This window comes from Jaculus jaculus, chromosome 2, assembly GCF_020740685.1.
Source record: "Jaculus jaculus isolate mJacJac1 chromosome 2, mJacJac1.mat.Y.cur, whole genome shotgun sequence".
NCBI lineage: Eukaryota > Metazoa > Chordata > Mammalia > Rodentia > Dipodidae > Jaculus > Jaculus jaculus.
In genome coordinates, this window is record NC_059103.1 from 24,760,448 (window position 1) to 24,779,913 (window position 19,466).

The following is a 19,466-nucleotide window of genomic DNA, read 5'->3' on the forward strand; positions in this document are numbered from 1 at the left end:
AATAGATGGAATAGCCAATTTTTATTGTTGAGTGTCCCCCAGGAGGAATGCTAAAATTAATTAAGATCACAGGCGAAAAAAAAGCAAGATTCTTTTACTTTGAAAGAGTTGTAAAATGGCAGAATCAGAAAGCTGCCTTGTAACTCTGAGGGAAGTCCAAAACTCTCCCTAGAATTTAGGAATTAAAAAATAAATGCTCTTTCTTAGCTTCCCTGTCTTGCAGAGCCAAGGGCTGCAAGCACAGGGAATCTCAGGATCCTGGCCCTGGCATGATGATGGGTGAATGCCAAGTTGCTGTGAATAGATGAGGACTTCTTATAAGATAGTTGTAACTGTTTTTAGGTTTACTTTATCTTCCTGTGCCTCTGTGAAACTACTACCAGACAACAGCCTCAAGATTTATGTGTTTAAATTTAGAAGTACTTGGTACTGACTTTGTAAGAAAATTTCTTTTTTCAAAAAAAAATTTGTTTATTTTTATTTATTTGAGAGTGACAGAAAGAGAAAAGAGTGAGAGAGAGAGAGAGAGAGAGAGAGAGAGAGAGAGAGAGAGAGAGAATGGGTGCACCAGGGCTTCCAGCCACTGCAAACGAACTCCATACATATGAGCCCCTTTGTGCATCTGGCTAATGTGAGTCCTGGGGAACCAAGCCTCGAACCGGGGTCCTTAGGCTTCACAGGTGAGTGCTTAACTGCTAAGCCATCTCTCCAGCCCAGAAAATTTCTAATAATGTTCAAATCTGCTTTCACATTTTAACTTTTTTTTTTTTCAAGGTAGAGTCTCATTCTGGTCCAGGCTGACCTGGAATTAACTATGTAGTCTCAGGGTGTCCTCGAACTCAAGGTGATCCTCCTACCTCTGCCTCCTGAGTGCTGGGATTAAAGGTGTGTGCCACCACGCCTGGCTTCAAATTTAAGCTTTTTAAAAGTTTTATTTTATTTATTTATTTGCGAGAAAGAGGAAGAGAGCGAGAGAAAGAGAGAGAGAGAGAGAGCAAGAGAGAGCGAGCTAGAGAAAGAGCACACGCTAAGGTTCCAGGCACTGCAAATGAACCCCAGTTGCATGCTCCCCATTGTGAATCTGGCTTACATGGGTTCTGGGGAATCGAACCAAAGTCCTTTGGCTTTTCAGGCAAGTGCCTGAACCACTAAGCCAACTCTCCAGTCCTGCTTTCATATTTTTTTAAAATGTGTTTCAGGAAAGTTATAAGAAACAAAGTTCCAAATTCAATAAATGATAAAAATCTGTATGTTTATTCTAGGTAAATAGTATAAGTCAAATCTGGTATACTCTTTCAAAAAAGTTATTTCAAAAGGCCTTTGAGGAAAAACAAATCTTAAATGGTCATATTAAAAATCATATGGTAAGGGCAATAAAAAGTTTTTTTTTTTGGTAGCTATGAGATGAACTGACTAAAGGAGATAAACTGGAAAAGAAACTTTAAATGTTGAATGTTAAATGTTTGTTGAGAAAGATTGTTACAGAGTGGTTACAAAGATTATAGAGTAAAAATATGTAGATGAATGTATGAGTAAAGTATGTAGATGAAGGTATGTGAAGCCTAAATGAAAGGCTAAAGACAAAGTTCTTGATCACATGACAGAATTCTTGAGATATAAAATGACTATCAGCCTAGGGCTTACACAAGACTAACAAAGTATGACCCTGGCTGGTGGCAGGTTGCCATGGCATTCAGGTTGTAAACTTACCTTTAATTCAGTGATATTAATCTAGTCATAATAATGGTCATGAAAGACTGAATTTAGAATACGCAACAAAGTTAATTAGGTTCCTCTGTCAACCTTTTAACTAAATCTTAAGGTTAAAATTGACTCATTAATAGTTAATTATCTCCTAAGGTTATTATATCTAAAACCCTGCCTCAGGCTGGGCATGGTGGTACATGCCTTTAATCCCAGCACTTAGGAGGCAGAGATAGAGAATTACCATAAGTTCAAGGCCACCCTGAGTCTACATAGTGAATTCCAGGTCAGCTTGGGCTAGAGTGAGACCCTACTTCAAAAACAAAACAAAACAAAACCAAACAGCAACAACCACCACCACAACAACAAAACTCACAGAGAAACTATTTACTCTTTTCTCCCCTATTTTATAAGGTAAGTAGACCACACTTGAAACATTAAACAGTATTTATCTGTCACACACTTGAAAACTATGTACTTCATGGTAGACAGTAAAAGGAAATTCTAAACAAAGTTGTGTTGTAATTTAAGATGCAATTCCTCCAACAATCAGTTTTAATACTTTAATTTTAACACACATCATTACTGAACAAGTTAATCAAAATGTCACAGGCAAAATTACAGAGTTGGTTAAGGTTCAGATAGTTACTTAATGTGCCATAAAATTTTGTGTATGTTTGGAAATCCATATAGTTCTATAAAATTGATTTGGGAAAGACTAAAAATATTTCTTTTAGCTCAGCAGTTAATGGTGCTTATTTGCAGAGCCTGATACACATAGTGGAGCACACATTTGGAAACTGTTTGCAGTGGCAAGCGGCCCTGGCATGCCCATTCCCTCTCTTTTCCATGACACTTGTCTCCTTTTTTCAATAGATCATGGAAGTTTTATCCACTTCCCTTATTCTTTGGGTATGTTAGATACAGCTGAATTAATTTCAGAAACTGATTTATAGATTAGGTGGACATCTTATTTAGATTTTAAAAGTGCTAAATCTTGTCAAAAAATTTATAAGCCTGGTGTGGTGGCACATGCCTTTAATCCCAGCACTCGGGAGGCAGAGGTAGAAGAATCGCTGTGAGTTTAAGGCCACCCTGAGATGACAGAGTGAATTCCAGGTCAGCCTGGACTAGTGTGAGACCCTATCTCGAAAAACCAAAAAAAAAAAAAAAAAAAAATTATATATAGGGCTTAGCGGTTAAGTGCTTTCCTGTGAAGCCTAAGGACCCTGGTTTGAGGCTTGATTCCCCAGGACCCATGTTAGACAGATGCACAAGGGGGCACATGCATCTGGAGTTCCTTTGCAGTGGTTGGAAGCCCTGGTGCACTTATTCTTTCTCTCTCTCCCTGCCTCTTTCTCTGTCTGTCACTCTCAAATAAATAAAAATAAACAAAATAATTTATATATAGAGGTATCCCACTTTTGATGAACTGTAAAATTTATAAAAAAAAATTTCAGGTCTTCGTACTTAAGCCAAAAATGTTCCTACATAATATAGATTTCTTGTTCATTTTAAATTCCCTCAGCAGATCTTTTGTTCATAGTTTACTCTCTATTGCATCATGTGCCATAAATATGTAAACTCTACTTCATATTAATATCAGAAATTTCCAGATACCAGAATACTGTAACTTGGTTTATACAAAGTCCATGATGTTTGGCTATCAATAAGCATGCATCACCATGGCTGGCTAGAACTCTATAATTTTAAAATGGTTCTTGTCTTGTTCATGATGATTTTGCTGGATGATTATTACTGAGATTATAGTCTGCCTTATAAAAGTGACTTATTGTGATTTTGTCCTTAGGAAAGCTAAAAAAGCTCCCCATGTCTTAGGAAAATCCACTGTATACAAACAATGTTAATATAGTTTGTCAAGGTTTCATGTAACAGCCATAAATATTTCTTTGGTTAAACCTTAAAATTGTTCAATGGCAAAAGATGTGTATTTAAGAAATTATTTTGGTCTGTCATGTTGTCTCTAATGTATGTTAAAATTGGGCTTGCTTAACAACAACCAAGTTTTATTTTATTTTTGAGCTATGTTTAATTGATAGTTTCATTTCTGGTATCTTAAGTTCATTGCTTATAGAGATATTGATATGTAAGACATGTTTCCTGCCTAGAAAACTCATCTTAAATTTCTGCTCTACTTCCAGTTTGGGGGGTAATTGGTACTTGCATTGGTATACAGAGTAGCCAAAGTTATTTTCAAATACAGAAGCTAAGTTTTTATACTGTCTCATCTTTTCCTGGCATACAATTTCTAGATTAAATAATTGCCTTAAATATTTACAAAATAATTGATAAAATATTGTTTTCAGGGCTATTAAAATGTTCTGTCTATACCTGCAACTGACAGATACTTGAAAGATAGAATGTGTATGCTTTCTATATCTCAGATATAGCTTACACTGACGCCTGACAACTAAACTTAAATATTAATTAGAATGATTTTAAATTATTGTTTCATTCTCTAACCAGATCTACTTTGCTAGCCAGATATGTTCTACACACTTTTAACTAATCTGTTTTGCAAATCAGATATGTACAGTATTTCTTAATGATTATTAACCATATGTAGAGCCAAAATCAATTGGAAACATTGGAGTTAAAAGAATAAGCAAGGGCTGGAGAGATGGCTTAGCAGTTAAGCGCTTGCCTGTGAAGCCTAAAGACCCTGGTTCAAGGCTCGATTCTCCAGGACCCACGATAGCCAGATGCACAAGGGGGTGCATGCATCTGGAGTTCGTTTGCAGTGGCTGGAGGCCCTGGGGCACCCATTCTCTCTCTCTGCCTCTTCCTCTTTCTCTCTGTCTGTCGATGTCAAATAAAAATAAAATAAGGCTTTTCGTCTTTCGGCTCGGAGGAGGCTAAGGTGCAACTTTCTTCTGTCGTCCCGAATCCGGGTTCATTCGACACCAGCCGCCTCCACCATGCCGCCTAAGTTCGACCCCAACGAGATCAAAGTGGTGTACCTCAGTTGCACCGTAGGCGAGGTCGGCGCCACATCTGCTCTGGCCCCCAAGATCGGTCCCCTGGGTCTGTCTCCAAAAAAAGTTGGTGATGACATCGCCAAGGCAATCGGTGATTGGAAGGGTCTGAGGATTACAGTGAAGCTGACCATTCAGAACAGACAGGCTCAGATTGAAGTGATGCCTTCTGCTTCTGCCCTGATCATCAAAGCCCTCAAGGAGCCACCAAGAGACAGAAAGAAGCAGAAAAACATTAAACACAGTGGCATTATTTCTTTTGATGAGATTGTCAACATTGCCCGACAGATGCGCCACCGGTCTTTGGCCAGAGATCTTTCTGGAACCATCAAAGAGATCCTGGGCACTGCACAATCTGTGGGATGCAATGTGGATGGCCGCCACCCACATGATATCATAGACGACATCAACAGTGGGGCAGTGGAATGCCCAGCTAGCTAAGAAGCATAAGAAAGAATATAGTTCAATAAAAGATCAAGAGAAAAAACCAAAGAAAATAAAATAAGGGCTGGAGAGATGGCTTAGCGGTTAAGCACTTGCCTGTGAAGCCTAAGGACCCAGGTTCCAGGCTCAGTTCCCCAGGTCCCACGTTAGCCAGATGCACAAGGGGGCGCACGCATCTGGAGTTCGTTTGCAGAGGCTGGAAGCCCTGGCGCGCCCATTCTCTCTCTCTCCCTCTATCTGTCTTTCTCTCTGTGTCTGTCACTCTCAAATAAATAAATAAATGCATAAATAAAAAAATAAAAATAAACAACAACAACAACAAAAGGATAAGCAATAAGGTCTTACCACCTATTCCTGGTGGGAAACCAAGGTCCTCAGCAATGGCCTATAATGTTTTGGGGGCATCAGGGACCTCCCTGGCCAACAATTCACTGGAAGTTATCCCATTCCTAGAACTGAAAATTTTCTAGCAACAATCTATGGCTCCTGTGTGTTCCATTGTCCAAAAAAGATTTGCACATGATTTATTTATATCCTCTTAGATTTTGATTAGCCCTTCCCCCCTCTTTCCTTTACTCAATCTCTTCCCCTGATCTCACTTGGGCCTTTTCACCCCAATTAATCCATTCTTTTACTTACATATATGCAATGGGATCCTATTAAGTACCCCCCCATCCCTAAGACTCCACATATTTGGGCTGCAAGGCCACTGAGAAATCCTGCTGGAAATGAAAACATCCTCCATGTAGACCAGCTGACAGAAATCTGGAAGTAGCCATTCTGTATGCAGTTCAATGGGAGAAAGAGAAAACACTAGTGAAGATACTCAACAGTGGACACTGCAAGCTTTAGATTTGGCCAAATGAGCCAACAGGTGCAACAGTGGCATGTCTGTCATTGTGGAAACCAACTGCCCTCTAATTGGACTGGAGGCTCACTCCATGGGAGGGAATACATCTCTGATACTGAAAACTTACAACAGGGGTAGTTATGAGCCCTATGGGTATACCGTGTTCTGCTACTGGCTAAGTTATATACTATGCTTATCAAACTTCCCAGTAAGCACTTAATGTTCATATCCTTATATTAATGCTATTCTCACTTTTGGTAGAGAATCTTCTCTTTTCAGATGGCAGTGACCTTGGGATGACTCAGAAGGCACCATGGTGCTGGAAGGAAGTAACCAGAGTGCTCAGTACTGCAATATCTCTATCACACCTTCCAAGGCTCAGGGTCTATTGTGGAAGAAGTGGCAGAAAGAATGCAGAGCTAAAGGAGGGGTAGGACTCCCCCCAGACACAAAATAGTTTGGATATCCATGACCTCACAGTGCCTGATACTCCCTACAGAAGACCATCATAATAGGAAGATAAGGTCATGACATCAAAATAAAAGAGAGACTGATTGAGGTGGGGAGGGAATATGATGGTGAATGGAGTTTCAAAGGGGAAAGTGGGGGAAGTGAGGGTATTACCATGGGAAATTTTTTATAATCATGAAAGTTGTTAATAAAAAAATTAATTTAAAACAAAGGATAAGCAATATTTTGGTTCCTGCTCCTGAGTCAGAAGGCCAGAGGAGATGATGGGACAGTACTAACTTCTAGCTTCTGGTAAGGCCCTGTCTTCTTGATCAGAGAGGATAGGGAGACTCAGAGATGAATTCCAAGTCAGTGTATCTTCAACAGGGGAGTCACATCAGAGAAAAATCAGTCCTCCAGCATTCCCAAAAGAGGAAGGGTACTTGGTCAGCACAGCCTTGACTTACCCTAGCAGATGACAATGCTGAGAGACAAAGAACTCCTAGTTCCCTAAAAGTCTCTCCTACAGTAGCATCACTGACCTCCAAAACACACAATTAATAATGGCAGTCTACGTGGTCTTAATCACCCAGTAAGAAAAATATTAACTACAACATAAACGATGAGTCACACTAATCGGACCCCCTGTCTGATGCTAACTTACAATACTAAACTCTAACATTAACTCATGTCTTCTAACTCAGCCTGTCCCTGATTAACTTCACCTACCCTGACCCCAGCTCCTCCCACTTGCCTTAGCCAGAATCAGAGCTCTTCCTCAGATCCCCCTCCTTCCTTGCCCTTACCCTATCTCATCCAGGGATAATTACACTGCCACCCCAAGGAACACTCTCAAACTTAAACTCTTTTGTGTTCCTACTCTTATCCTGATCCCCAAATGCTCCTCTTAAATTTGCCCCTCTGCCTCCTCTCTCTTGCCCCAAGCCCTCTATCACCTAGCCTTTGAGTGCTCATTCTTCCCTTGGGCCTGGTGTTTTGATGTCATATCCATTGACCAGAGTAACAAGCTCCTTAATTCTTCCTTCTTTCCTCTCATGGGGTGCACAGAGCCCATCTCCCTGACTTTCGCTGTAACAGAGGTCAGCCAGCAACTGCTCTGAAGCCAGGTAAATACAGGGATGGTAAGAGTGAAGTCTCTGTTTCATTCAGGACCAAGTTGTGACAGCATGATACTCTGAAGCCAACGGAGGGTGCCTACTATCGATCTCACTACTCTGCCACCTCTAGCCACTATAGAACTATGGAACTGCCTCTTCTCCTGAAAGGAGACCCATTGACCACCTTATCCTGCCTCTTCCATAAGAGCTCATTGCCCCTACAGTCAGTAGGAAGAAATTAACCTTTGTCTCATCTCATTAACAAAAGGCTGGAATATTAGGTTGGGACAAGCTCCCAAAATGGAATCACCATGTGGCAACAGAGATATAAGGAAGTAGGTAATCCACATTCCTGAAGAAACTGCCCAGCCATTATCCATTCCTTGCCTAAAAATGCCTCAGGTCTAGGTTTCCTGCCCCCTTATCTCCTAAGTCACCTGCTCACTGTTCTGGTCTCAAACACTAGCTATTTGAAATGGCAAATATAAAGAACAAAGGAGTTCTTTTCCCTTTCTCACCTTCCCCCAACTGAAGAAACCCTATAAAGCCCACTATCTGGAATCTCAGGTGCCTGGCTGTCCTGTGCTCCTGAGAGAGTCAGTCCTGGAAGCTCATGTTTTTCCCAAATAAAAGCTTTCATCTTTGACTCAGAGTGGTTTTCATGGTCTTGGTCACTCCCAAGCCTTATAGATTCAACTGATCAAAATTCCAATATGAAATTTATTTATATTCCTGGATCTATTAAAAGTCTATCTACACCTTAAATCCTTAGTATGCTTTTTAAAAACTTTTTGTTATAAATACATGTATGTTACATCAAAAATGAAAAATTGTGCAGCACTGTTAAGGCAAGGCTTGGAATAGTACTTTTGCAGAAAATTTAGGATTTTGGAAAGAATTCAGAATTCTTTCAATGAAAACTTTCACATGCATGATATTTCTTTCAGGCAGAAGATAAGACATAACAAATATTATCAATATTTTTACAATATTCTGAAGTCCAGAGTACAGAACAAGTGCAGTACATCTTGATACTAATGTGTCACCAGAAATAATAAGACAAAATCATCTAAAAGAATTCTTAGTAGGAAATGGCTTTTTAAAAAGTAAGAAAATATGAAGCAATAATACAGAAGATATTTCTACAAATAATTTTTAAATAATTTGTTGGCTTTCCTTCAACATTTTAGAAATTCTCATTATGGATAAAGAACACATAGATTTGAGATAACTATTCCAGAGGCTTTATTTAAAAACACATTATTTTATTTATTTGTTTATTTATTTATTTATTTGAGACAGAGAGAGGGAGACAGAGAGAATGTGCACACCAAGGCCTCTAGCCACTGCAAACAAACTCCAGATGCATGTGCCACCATGTGCATCTGGTTTATGTGGGACCTGGTGAATCGAACTGGGGTCCTTAGGCTTTGCAGGCATGCATCTTAAACGCTAAAAGTGTTTCTCCAGCTGTGCTCTTTGATCTTGGGACATTCTTGGCTTTGAGCGTCTGAGCCTTCCTGCCTTGCCTCATTGGTTCCTACGTCTGAATTTTGGAGGACCTGGACATCCTTCGTCTTTTCTCTCTTATTGCTCCCAACCTTCAACTGTTGCTGCATGCCAGACATTCCTACGCCTTTCTCAGTTGGCTGATGAAGAAACAGTCGCTTCTCATCTCCACCTGGCTGACTAAAAGCCTCCATGAAGCAGATGACCTCCTCTCTCACATGCTCTTGCCATGATGTACCATGTCACCACAGGCCCAAAGGAGCTGAGGTTGGTGGGGGGGCGTGGATGGAGACTAGGAGCAAAAACAGACTTCTCCTTTTACTAAATTGGCTTATCTTGGGCATTTGTTACAGCAATGGAAAGCTGACTAGCCCACCCAGGAGACAGCTAACAAATGGAGCTAGAAGTGCTAGACCTGTGTTCTATTTCCTGGCACCTGTGTAAAGCCAGACACAAAGTGGTACATGCATGGGGGATCCTAATGCACCTCTGATAATGGAAAGGGAAGCCGGAAGAATGCAGAGCTCACAGGTTGGCTAGACTGGCTTTGTTTGCAGAGGCAAGGGACCCCTTCTCAAAGAAGGGGGGAGAACAAAGATACCTCAAGGTTGTCTTCTGACTTCCACACATGTGCCATGGAACATGTGCACCTATACTCACACATGCATAGACATGCAAACAGGCCAATTTAAGAACCAAATAAACTGGGCATGGTGCCTCACACCTTTAATCCCAGTACTCAGGAGGCAGAGTAGGAGGATTGTCATGGGTTCGAAGCCACCCTGAAACTACATAGTGAATTCTAGGTCAGCCTGGGCTAGAGTGAGATCCTACCTTGAAAAACAAAACAAAACAAACAAACAAACAAATAAAAAGAATGAATAAGGGGCTGGAAGATGGTTAAAAGCACTTCATTGCAGAACCTGTTCACCAAGGTTTAATTCCTCAACCACCTACATCAAGCTGGCCGGACATTTATATGCAGAAACATGATATCCTGACACACACATGCACACAAATAAAAATGAAATAGCTCAGCATGATGGTGCATGCCTCTAGTCTCAGCACTTGAGAGGCAAAGATAGTAGGATCACCATGAGTTTGAGGCCACCCTGAGACTACGTAGTGAATTACAGGTCAGCCTGGACTAGAGCAAAACTCTACCTTGAAATACAAAAATATAAAATAAATAACATAAAATAAAGCTAGGCATGGTCGTGCATGCCTTTAACCCCAGCACTTGGGAGACAGAGGTAGGAAGATTGCCATGAATTTGAGGCCACACCGAGACTACATACTGAATCCCAGGTTAGTATGGGCCAGAGTGAGACCCTACCTCGAAAAACCAAAAATGAATAAATAAATAATAAAGAAAAGCTAAAAACTGAAAAAAAGACAATAGTGTGTCTCAGTTTTTTACTTCATAAATTTACAAATCAAAATAATTATTCACAGCTGTGCATGGTGGAACATGCCTTTAATCCCAGCACTTGGGATGCAAAGGTAGGAGGATCACCATTAGTTCAAGACCACCCACAGACTACATAGTGAATTCCAGATTAGTCTGGGCTAGAGCAAGACCTTACTTGGAAAAACCAATAATAATAATTATTATTATTCACAGATACAAATGTAATCTCATTGAAAAGATCTTTTGAACTTCACCTCAACATAATGTAAAATCTATTTAAAAATTTAGCATGCTGCTATTTGAAAATGGATGGGATTTATACTTTCTTTTTTTTTTTAAGATTTTTATTTATTTTTATTTGAGAGTGACAGAGAGAGAAAGAGGCAGATAGAGAGTGAGAGAGAGAATGGGCGCGCCAGGGCTTCCAGCCACTGCAAACCAACTCCAGACGCGTGTGCCCCCTTGTGCATCTGGCTAACGTGGGTCCTGGGGAATCGAGCCTCGAACCGGGGTCCTTAGGCTTCACAGGCAAGCGCTTAATGCTACGCCATCTCTCTAGCCCAGATTTATACTTTCTTATCCTTTACCTGAAGGTAAAGCCTGAAAAGTGCTTATTTAGCACACTGCATCTTCCCTGCTGATTCAGCCTACTGCATCTTCTCTGTTGACCTAGTCCATTGTATCTTCCCTGCTGACCTAGCACACTGCATCTTTCCCAGTGATCTAGCACACTGCATCTTTCCCAGTGATCTAGCACACTGCCACTTCTCTGTTGACCTAACTGAGAATGAACTGGCTTCAAGACCACTGAGTAAATGAATTTTAAACACTAATGACATCTACCACCTAATAGAGTTAGCTATCCTAAAGCAGCAGAACAGATGCTTTAGAGGATTCTTATAGTGTAATTTAAGAAGAGCATAATTTTCAGAAATATTCAAAACATGAACCAGTCATTGTCAAATCTGTGTTGGATTCATTTTATTATTTTTAGATTTTTTTCAAAATAGTTTCAAAATGTATGATTATTTTCCTAATTTTATCTCAAGTCACTTTCATCCCATCTTGCCAAGTAAAATTTTGTCCACAATAAAACATTTCTAAGTTTCTTATAATGTGGATGGACTCCATCCAGTCAGTTGAAGACAATAGAAAAAGAAAAAGACCTCCCAAGGAAGAGGGAACGCTACCAGCATATATCACACAATCTGCAGCTACATTATTGTCCTGTTCTGGGTTTCCAGCCTGCACACCTGCCTTACAGGACCTGTTCCTTGGTCTTCAGCCTGCTCACTTGCCCTACAGGACCCATTCCTGGGTCTCTAGCCTGTTCACTTGCCCTACAGGACCCATTCCTGGATCTCTAGCCTGTTCACTTGCCTTACAGGACTTGTTCTTGCCAGCTTATACAGTTCCAAAGCACTATTTTAAAAGTAGAATCAGTTCTCATTCATTGTTTTCTTTCTGTCCAAACATTTTTTTTCATGCAATTTGTTAACTTTTTCAAGTTTCATTAATCTTAGAACAAGTTACAATAAAATATGTATTACTGTAAATTCATTACTGTAAAACATTATATTATAGCCATTTTGAGGAACTGTAATGACTAACTTCAGTTACCCTTAAGGCTCAAAAAATGGCATTACTATTGCCAGTTGTTTCTAAATTTCTGCAGAAGCACATTTAGATAAGCATATTAATTGGCTGGCTTTGTCCAAATACTGTTGATCAACATCTTTCTACCTAATCTTGCTTCAGGATTCAATAGTACCAACAGCTAATTACAGTCTCATCTCTTGAGAAAGGAAAGTGAAGTAAGCTTGTCATCTGACTTCTTTTGGGGGATGTGAATAAAGACTAGAAATGACAAGTTGCTCCTAACTAAAATCCTTTTATTTATCATCCCTACTGTTTCTCTATTCCCTAATTCTGTTGAATGTGTATATATGCATGTATTTTTCCCCAAAGTAACACATGCTTGTGAAACTTTTGTAAAATCATATAAAACAGTCAAAGAAACAGCCAGTCATGATGGTGCACCCCTCTAAGTCTAGCATTACTGAGGCTGAAGCAGAAGGATTGAGTTCAGGCCAGCCAGAACAACATGATAAGTTCAAGGACAGCTTGAGCTGTGTTGTAGTTACCTTTTCTTTGCTGGGACAAAATACCTACCCAGAAGCAGCAAAGGTTTATTTAAGCTTAGAGTTCTGAGAAGTTTCATCATGGCAGGGAAAGGCTGGAAGAGTTGACAGCTGGGGAGTCACATCTTGTCACAGCATCTGGAATCTAGTTCCTAACACCTAGTAGAACTGGTCTAATAAACTTTAAGGCCTTCCCCCAGTGACACACTTCTTCCAGCAAAGTTCCTCCTTCCAAAGACTCCACCAGCTGGAGATTCAGCTGGAGGCTTTATCACAAAACACTTGAGGCTATGGGGGACAGTTTACAGCCAACCCATCACAGACTGCCTAGCAAAACCCTGTCACAGACACAAATAAATGAATAAATAAAATAAATTGAACACTAATTATTTCCCCCTCCAACTGAGTCAGCACTATTTTTACAATAGCATTTTAATTCCAAGTACAGCCTGTCTCTCTTTGGCAATGTCACAATAAGAAGACAGCACACACAAAGACACTCAACAGAAATGAAAGAGAGAGATCCAGGAAATGTTCACGGTGTTAAGGCCAACAGGGAAGATCAGTTGTCTTCTTCATTCACTGGACAGTAGTTCATTGCTTTAGTCACAACAGCAGACAGGGTCAATAAGATGGTCAGCATCCTTAAGCAGCGTATAGTCTAGCAAAGGAATGGACAAGTCACAGAGAATCAAGAACATCTATAATAGCCTTTGCTAATAAAGTCAAATATATGTGGAAAATTAACAGGCTTAGAGAAGGGCCAACAGAAGAGGACAAAATGTAACAAAACCATCACTTCTAATAGACAGCAACACAGTACAGAGAAATCCACCCTTAAATATCTTGGTTCTAAGACTAGCATTCTGTTTTCTTATCCACAACGTACTTACTGGTCAGAACACATCACATGCATTTTGATTTAAACAGATAGCCCTTTTAAGCTACAAAGACTCAAATCCTACCTAACGTCAAATGCTATTTGCTCTGCTGCCTCAACTGTGTCTAGTTCTCCGTTTTTGTCCATCTTATCACTTCTATGATAACTCATTGAGTGATTAATCATTGTCTGTTAAAGTGCAGACCATGTACTTTTGCTGTTAGGCAGAAAAATGCAAGAAAATTACAATGCATGAAGTCTTCAAAAGAGAGCAAACATGCTGGTATTTGGAGTTTGGAGGTCTAGATGGTGAATAGGGACAGACAGCTTTTTCAGTTACCTCCCTTTTCTGTCTTTTCACCAGGTCCTCCCCTGCAGTATTTGACAACACTCTTGCACCGTTATGGTCTAATTCATATCCAGGTTGATACTACTTCAATCCCTACCATGAAAAAAGGCAGAGTAACAGGGGCTTAATTCCTAACCCCAAGTAATGCATTTCTTTAAAGATCAAATATTGAAACCAGATTGCTATTCTTGGGTTGAGAAAATATCTTCCTGAAAAATCAAACTACAGTGCTTGTGCGTGCCAGCTAGTCACGTTGAACATTGAGGATATATTTGAGAGCTATGCAATTTCATTGCACCTAAAAACCAGAAACTGTGATGAGCTGGGGTGCATATAGTTTAAGAAAAATGTAATTATATGGCTTATTTCATGATAAGCTTAGGGTTACTAGGTCACAAGGCATACACAATGAAATAGGAAATGTCTCATAATTGAAGCATAGCTTGAGCATCCTTCATCTACAGAGGTTTGGACTAGAAATTTTTTGATTTCAGGGTTTTTTTTTTTAGATTCTTGAATACCTACATGTACATAATGATATTTTTATGGACAAGGCCCACTTATAAACACACAATTCATTATGTTTCATATCCACCAAATGCTCATGGTGAATTTTAATGCAATAGCATAGTATTAATAATAATTAAGTATTCTAGTTATTACAAAATTATTTTCAGTACTAATTATATAATGTATTGTTTACTTGTGCAACTATACATATATCACATTATATTTATATATAATAATTTTATAGTAGTTTCATACTATATAGCATATATATGCATATTATATAATTCTTATTAATTATTAATACAGTAATTTTATACAATATATTTTTTTTCTGAGGTAGGGTCTTACTCTAGCCCAGGCTGACCTGGAATTCACGTTAATAGTGTTATCTATGAAACAATGTTTGTGATATGGAGTTTTTCTCATGTAATATCATAGTATTGAATAAAAAGACTAAAATTCTGGTTCACTTTGAATTTGAAACTTTTGAACTAGGAATGCTAAATTTATATTAACATTTTATACATATTTTGTAAATAAATGAACTATTGTTATTCACTGCTTTACTCATTCAATAGATATTTACCATGTGTTCACCACATCCAGGCACTTTGGAAGATAATGGCAATCGCAAGCCAGGGTATGGACTTAAATTTGGGTTCAGGTAACTGATTGCAAAACACTAAAGACAAGTAAATTTCTCCAAATTCAAGTTTACAGTAATATGTACTGGGAATACCCACAGGATGTAAATTTATTCAATATCCTGGTGGTAGAGGAGGAGTGATGATGTGTGGTAACACAAAAGACCCAATTCTGCCTAGCCCAGTCTTAAACAACAGGAGCTGAGGCTGGACAGAGAAGAGGCAGATGGAAACATTAGCTAAACACTATGGGTCCAAGGATTAAATAACATAAATTGAATAAGCAGAGATTCCCACGAGACTGTACATGACTAGAGCAGGCAGAGGGGGGAAGAGCCTTAAAAATTGAGCCTTGCTGGGAAAATGGCTCAGCCATTAAAGGAACATGTTTGCAAAGTCTTCCAGCCCAGGTTCAATTTCCAAGCTACCCACATAAGCCAGATGCAAAATGGTTCAGTGTTGGCTTGCAGTGGCCAGTGCCCCTACCCCTCACAAACAAGCTTTTAAAAAAATTACAGACTTGGACCCTTAGACAATGGTATTAGCTTTCCATCATTATAACAAACTACAAAAAAATAGCTTTTTCTCTCTCATCCCTTTCATTTCCATATTTATAACAAACACAAAGAGAAAAGATTTATTCTGGCTCACTGTTTTGCACATTTCAGCTCACAGTGAGTTGGTTGCCTTGCTCTGGACCTGTAGCGGGTGGGCAGCACACCAGGATAGGAACGGCAGTAGAGCAAAGCCACACTGGTCAGTTCAAGACCAGGAAGCTAAATAAAGAGACCAACGTCCACAGTCTCCTTGTAGGGCATACCCCCAGTGACCTAAAAACCTCCTATTTGGCCCCACTCCAAAAAGTCCCACCTCCTTATAGCACCATCCTAGGCATAAAGCTTTCTATAAATAATCCCTTGAGGGATATTAAAGATTCAGAATAGATGATACTAAGTAAGGCAGACTCAGAAAGATGACGTCAAATATTTTTCTCAGATGTGGAATCTAGATATAAATTTTTATTTATATTCATATGGCATGAAAGCAGAAGTAGACTATGAGAAGGGAGGAAGAGAAGTAAAAAGAAAGATGATGGGGAAATTAGAAAGGAATGTCATATACATGACATGAAAACAGGAGGAGGAATTACTTGAGGCAATGAAAAGGATTAAAAAGAAGGGATGTGGGGGAGGGCAGAAAAAGTCATGAAAACAAAGGAATATTGAAAGGTAGATAGAGAGATAAATAGATATAGATACAGATATATATGGAGAGGTATAGTTACAGTGAAATCCAAGACAATAAAAACTTTACTGAAAGTGGGTTATAAAGATGGCTCACTGGTTAAAGGCACCTACTTACAAAGCCTGCCTGCCAGGATTTGATTGCCTAGTACCCATGTAAAGCCATATGCACAAAGTGGCACATGCATTTGGAGTCTGTGTGCAGCAGTGTGAGACCCTGGCATGACCAGTTTCTCTCTCTTTCCCCTCCCTTTTTGGCTCTCTTCCTTTCCCTCTCTCCATGTCCTTCTCTATCCCTCCGTCTGTCTCTGTTTGCAAATAAATAGGTAAAATATATTTAAAACTTACTAAAAATAATATGCCACCCAATCCAAATAGTTTTCATTTAGGGTGAACAGTAGTAAGCCACTGAGTTAATTTATTCAGGTGAAAGAACATTTGGGTAAAATGGCTACAGTGAGTGTCAAAGATTGAGTGTCAAAGATTGATTACAAGAGCTAAGGAAATAGAATAGCCAAAGTAACATTCTCAGGGGAAATAAAGCAGAGCTTTTGCAGGCTGAGATGGAAGACCAGAGGCAATAATGAAAAGAAAAGGCCAGATTCAGGAAAAAGTAAGGAAGTAGAAACCACAGAAATTGGACACTGGAAATCCTGGAGCAATGGAAGTCAGGAAATTTCAGAAAGGAAGGCACAGAATACAAAGAGACTTCCTGGTCTACCTGGGATGAAAAAGGAAACCCATGCATCATACTGAATCTCCTTGCACTGAGTACCCATCACTGGGCCAGCTGTCCCCGTCGCTGCATCCACTCGGCGTCTAGAAACATGTACAAACAAGCCATGCACTCACCCATTTAATCAACGTCTCTCTTCCTTTTCTTAGCACATCTCCTTTCTTTGTTTCCCTTTTCCAGCATACAGTCTGGTGGAATTTGCTATTTATCTCTCTTTTTGATTTGCCTTTCTTTTCTATAATTTGCCTCTGACCATCTTACTCATCTAAAGGAAGGAGTCACCCCAGATCTTCATTTTCTAGAAATATAAAGAGTAGTCAGTATAGCCTAACTGAAAACACATCTTGCCAAATAAATTTAGGAAAAGAAAAATTTTGTGAATTAAAAAAATCAGGGCTGGAGAGATGGCTTAGCGGTTAAACGCTTGCCTGTGAAGCCTAAGGATCCCGGTTCGAGGCTTGGTTCCCCAGGTCCCACGTTAGCCAGATGCACAAGGGGGCGCACGTGTCTGGAGTTCGTTTGCAGAGGCTGGAAGCCCTGGCGCACCCATTCTCTCTCTCTCCCTCTCTCTTTCTCTCTGTGTCTCTCGCTCTCAAAAAAAAATAAATAAAAATTAAAAAAAAATCAAGTATTTATTGTTTGGTATTGTTCCAGTAGGTAGTAATTTACTCTGCTAAAAGAAATATCTGAAAGGTTTTTTTTTTTTAATTTTTATTTATTTATTTATTTGAGAGCGACAGACACAGAGAGAAAGACAGATAGAGGGAGAGAGAGAGAATGGGCGTGCCAGGGCTTCCAGCCTCTGCAAACGAACTCCAGACGCGTGCGCCCCCTTGTGCATCTAGCTAATGTGGGACCTGGGGAACCGAGCCTCGAACCGGGGTCCTTAGGCTTCACAGGCAAGCGCTTAACCGCTAAGCCATCTCTCCAGCCCCTGAAAGTTTTTTTTTTTTAACAAAAATGGGATGAAAATGTAAAGAAAATAAAAGTAATAGTCAACGCCATAGTCTTAAAGGCCACACTATTTTAAAGGGAAAATAGACACAAAAATACAGATCAGATTAAAAATTTCTGTATTAATTTAAACCACCAAATCAAAATACTACTGTATGACTGTGGAGTACCATGGTGAATCATCATAAAAGAAACAATAAAAAAGGTTAAACTCTGCCAAGATGGCAGGAAGATCAGAAAATGAAACATAACTTAATGAGGTTTAAAAATAACATGTTTTGGGATCCAGGCAAAAAGACAGGTATAATTGGAAAACATGACCAGCCTGGTCACTAAATATAGAGCACTACCTACAACACAACAGGACAATCCATGCAAAATTCAGTAGGACAAAAACGTCAGGGCTGAGGGGCTGCCATAGTGTAGAAGATTGCTTGCCACTTAAGCATGAGTGGGTTTCTCCAGATTGGAGATCACTGAGTTGGTTCTCAAGAGCCTACATAAATAGCTAAGAGTAGGCAAGCTCATCTGTAACTCCAGTATACCTCTGGGGATCAAAGACCAGAGAATCCTTGGGGCTCACTGATAGAACAGAACTCAGAATTGAGGGATACACCCATCACAAATAAATATACAGAAGAGTGTTAGTGATGAGCAGGACACCCCACATTCTCCTCTGGCCTCCACATGCATACACATGAGGCACATGCAACTGCAGGCACCAGTATATACACAACACATCACATTCCACACAACACATATACCACACTACACACTCTGCCCACACATATAAAAAAAATTCATAAAAGGAGCAGTAGAGGTTAAACTCTGCCAAGATGGCACGACAATCACAAAAGCAACCTGTCAGTCTTTATGAATGTTCAAAATTATGAATTAATTTTTCCCATAAGCATTTATTACTACAATGTTTAGAGCTATAGAATAAATAAAAGAAAAAAAAGTGATCACAAAAGCTGGCAATGTCACTGAATGTATTCAACAGTAGACCTAAGCCTAAAACAAATTCAGGGTTAGTTATAGAAGGCAAAGCAAATACACTCCTCAATGTGAAAAGGCAAGGAGTAAACAAAATAAGATATAGGGCCAAGATCCTTATTTCCTCTTCTTTAAAACTTCAGGATCTAATCCATTACTGAATTCCAATAAATCAAACAATAGTGGCTTGACATAAAAACAGTATATGATAAGAAATGTAAGGTGTGGCTAAGAAGAGGAAGATGTTGATGTCAATATTGACCATAATAAAAATATTGTTTAATGAGATCCAATGTTGATTAATGCTTAAAGTTATAGTATAAATATCAACATCTAAAAATGTTATTAATGTAAACAATTTTTGGACATATATGAAACAGACTACTTTTTTGAGGTAGGGTCTCTCTCTAGCCCCGTCTGACCTGGAATTCACTATGCAATCTCCGGGTGGCCTCAAACTCACAGTGATTCTCGTACCTCTGCCCCCCAAGTGCTGGGATTAAAGATGTGTGCCACCACGCCTGGCTTCA

At 39.4% G+C, this 19,466-nt stretch overlaps 2 protein-coding genes and 1 non-coding gene across 3 annotated transcripts in view; 1 reads left to right on the forward strand and 2 right to left on the reverse strand.

The window, feature by feature from the left end:
* The window catches only part of Dlgap1 (DLG associated protein 1), a 961,152-nt gene that overhangs the window by 861,238 nt on the left and 80,448 nt on the right, over positions 1 to 19,466 (reverse strand). The window lies entirely within an intron of this gene.
* LOC123458596 (60S ribosomal protein L12-like) lies at positions 4,599 to 5,147 on the forward strand. The gene has a single exon (XM_045142956.1). It carries the CDS (start codon positions 4,644 to 4,646, stop codon positions 5,139 to 5,141), a length of 498 nt encoding a protein of 165 aa, XP_044998891.1. The 5' UTR covers positions 4,599 to 4,643; the 3' UTR covers positions 5,142 to 5,147.
* LOC123459150 lies at positions 12,059 to 12,193 on the reverse strand. Its single transcript, XR_006636058.1, has one exon. It is a non-coding gene; the product is annotated as a small nucleolar RNA SNORA33 (small nucleolar RNA).

Excerpts from the sequence above, each read along its gene's own strand:
- LOC123458596 (XM_045142956.1), top strand. The coding sequence starts at position 4,644 with ATGCCGCCTAAGTTCGACCCCAACGAGATCAAAGTGGTGTACCTCAGT.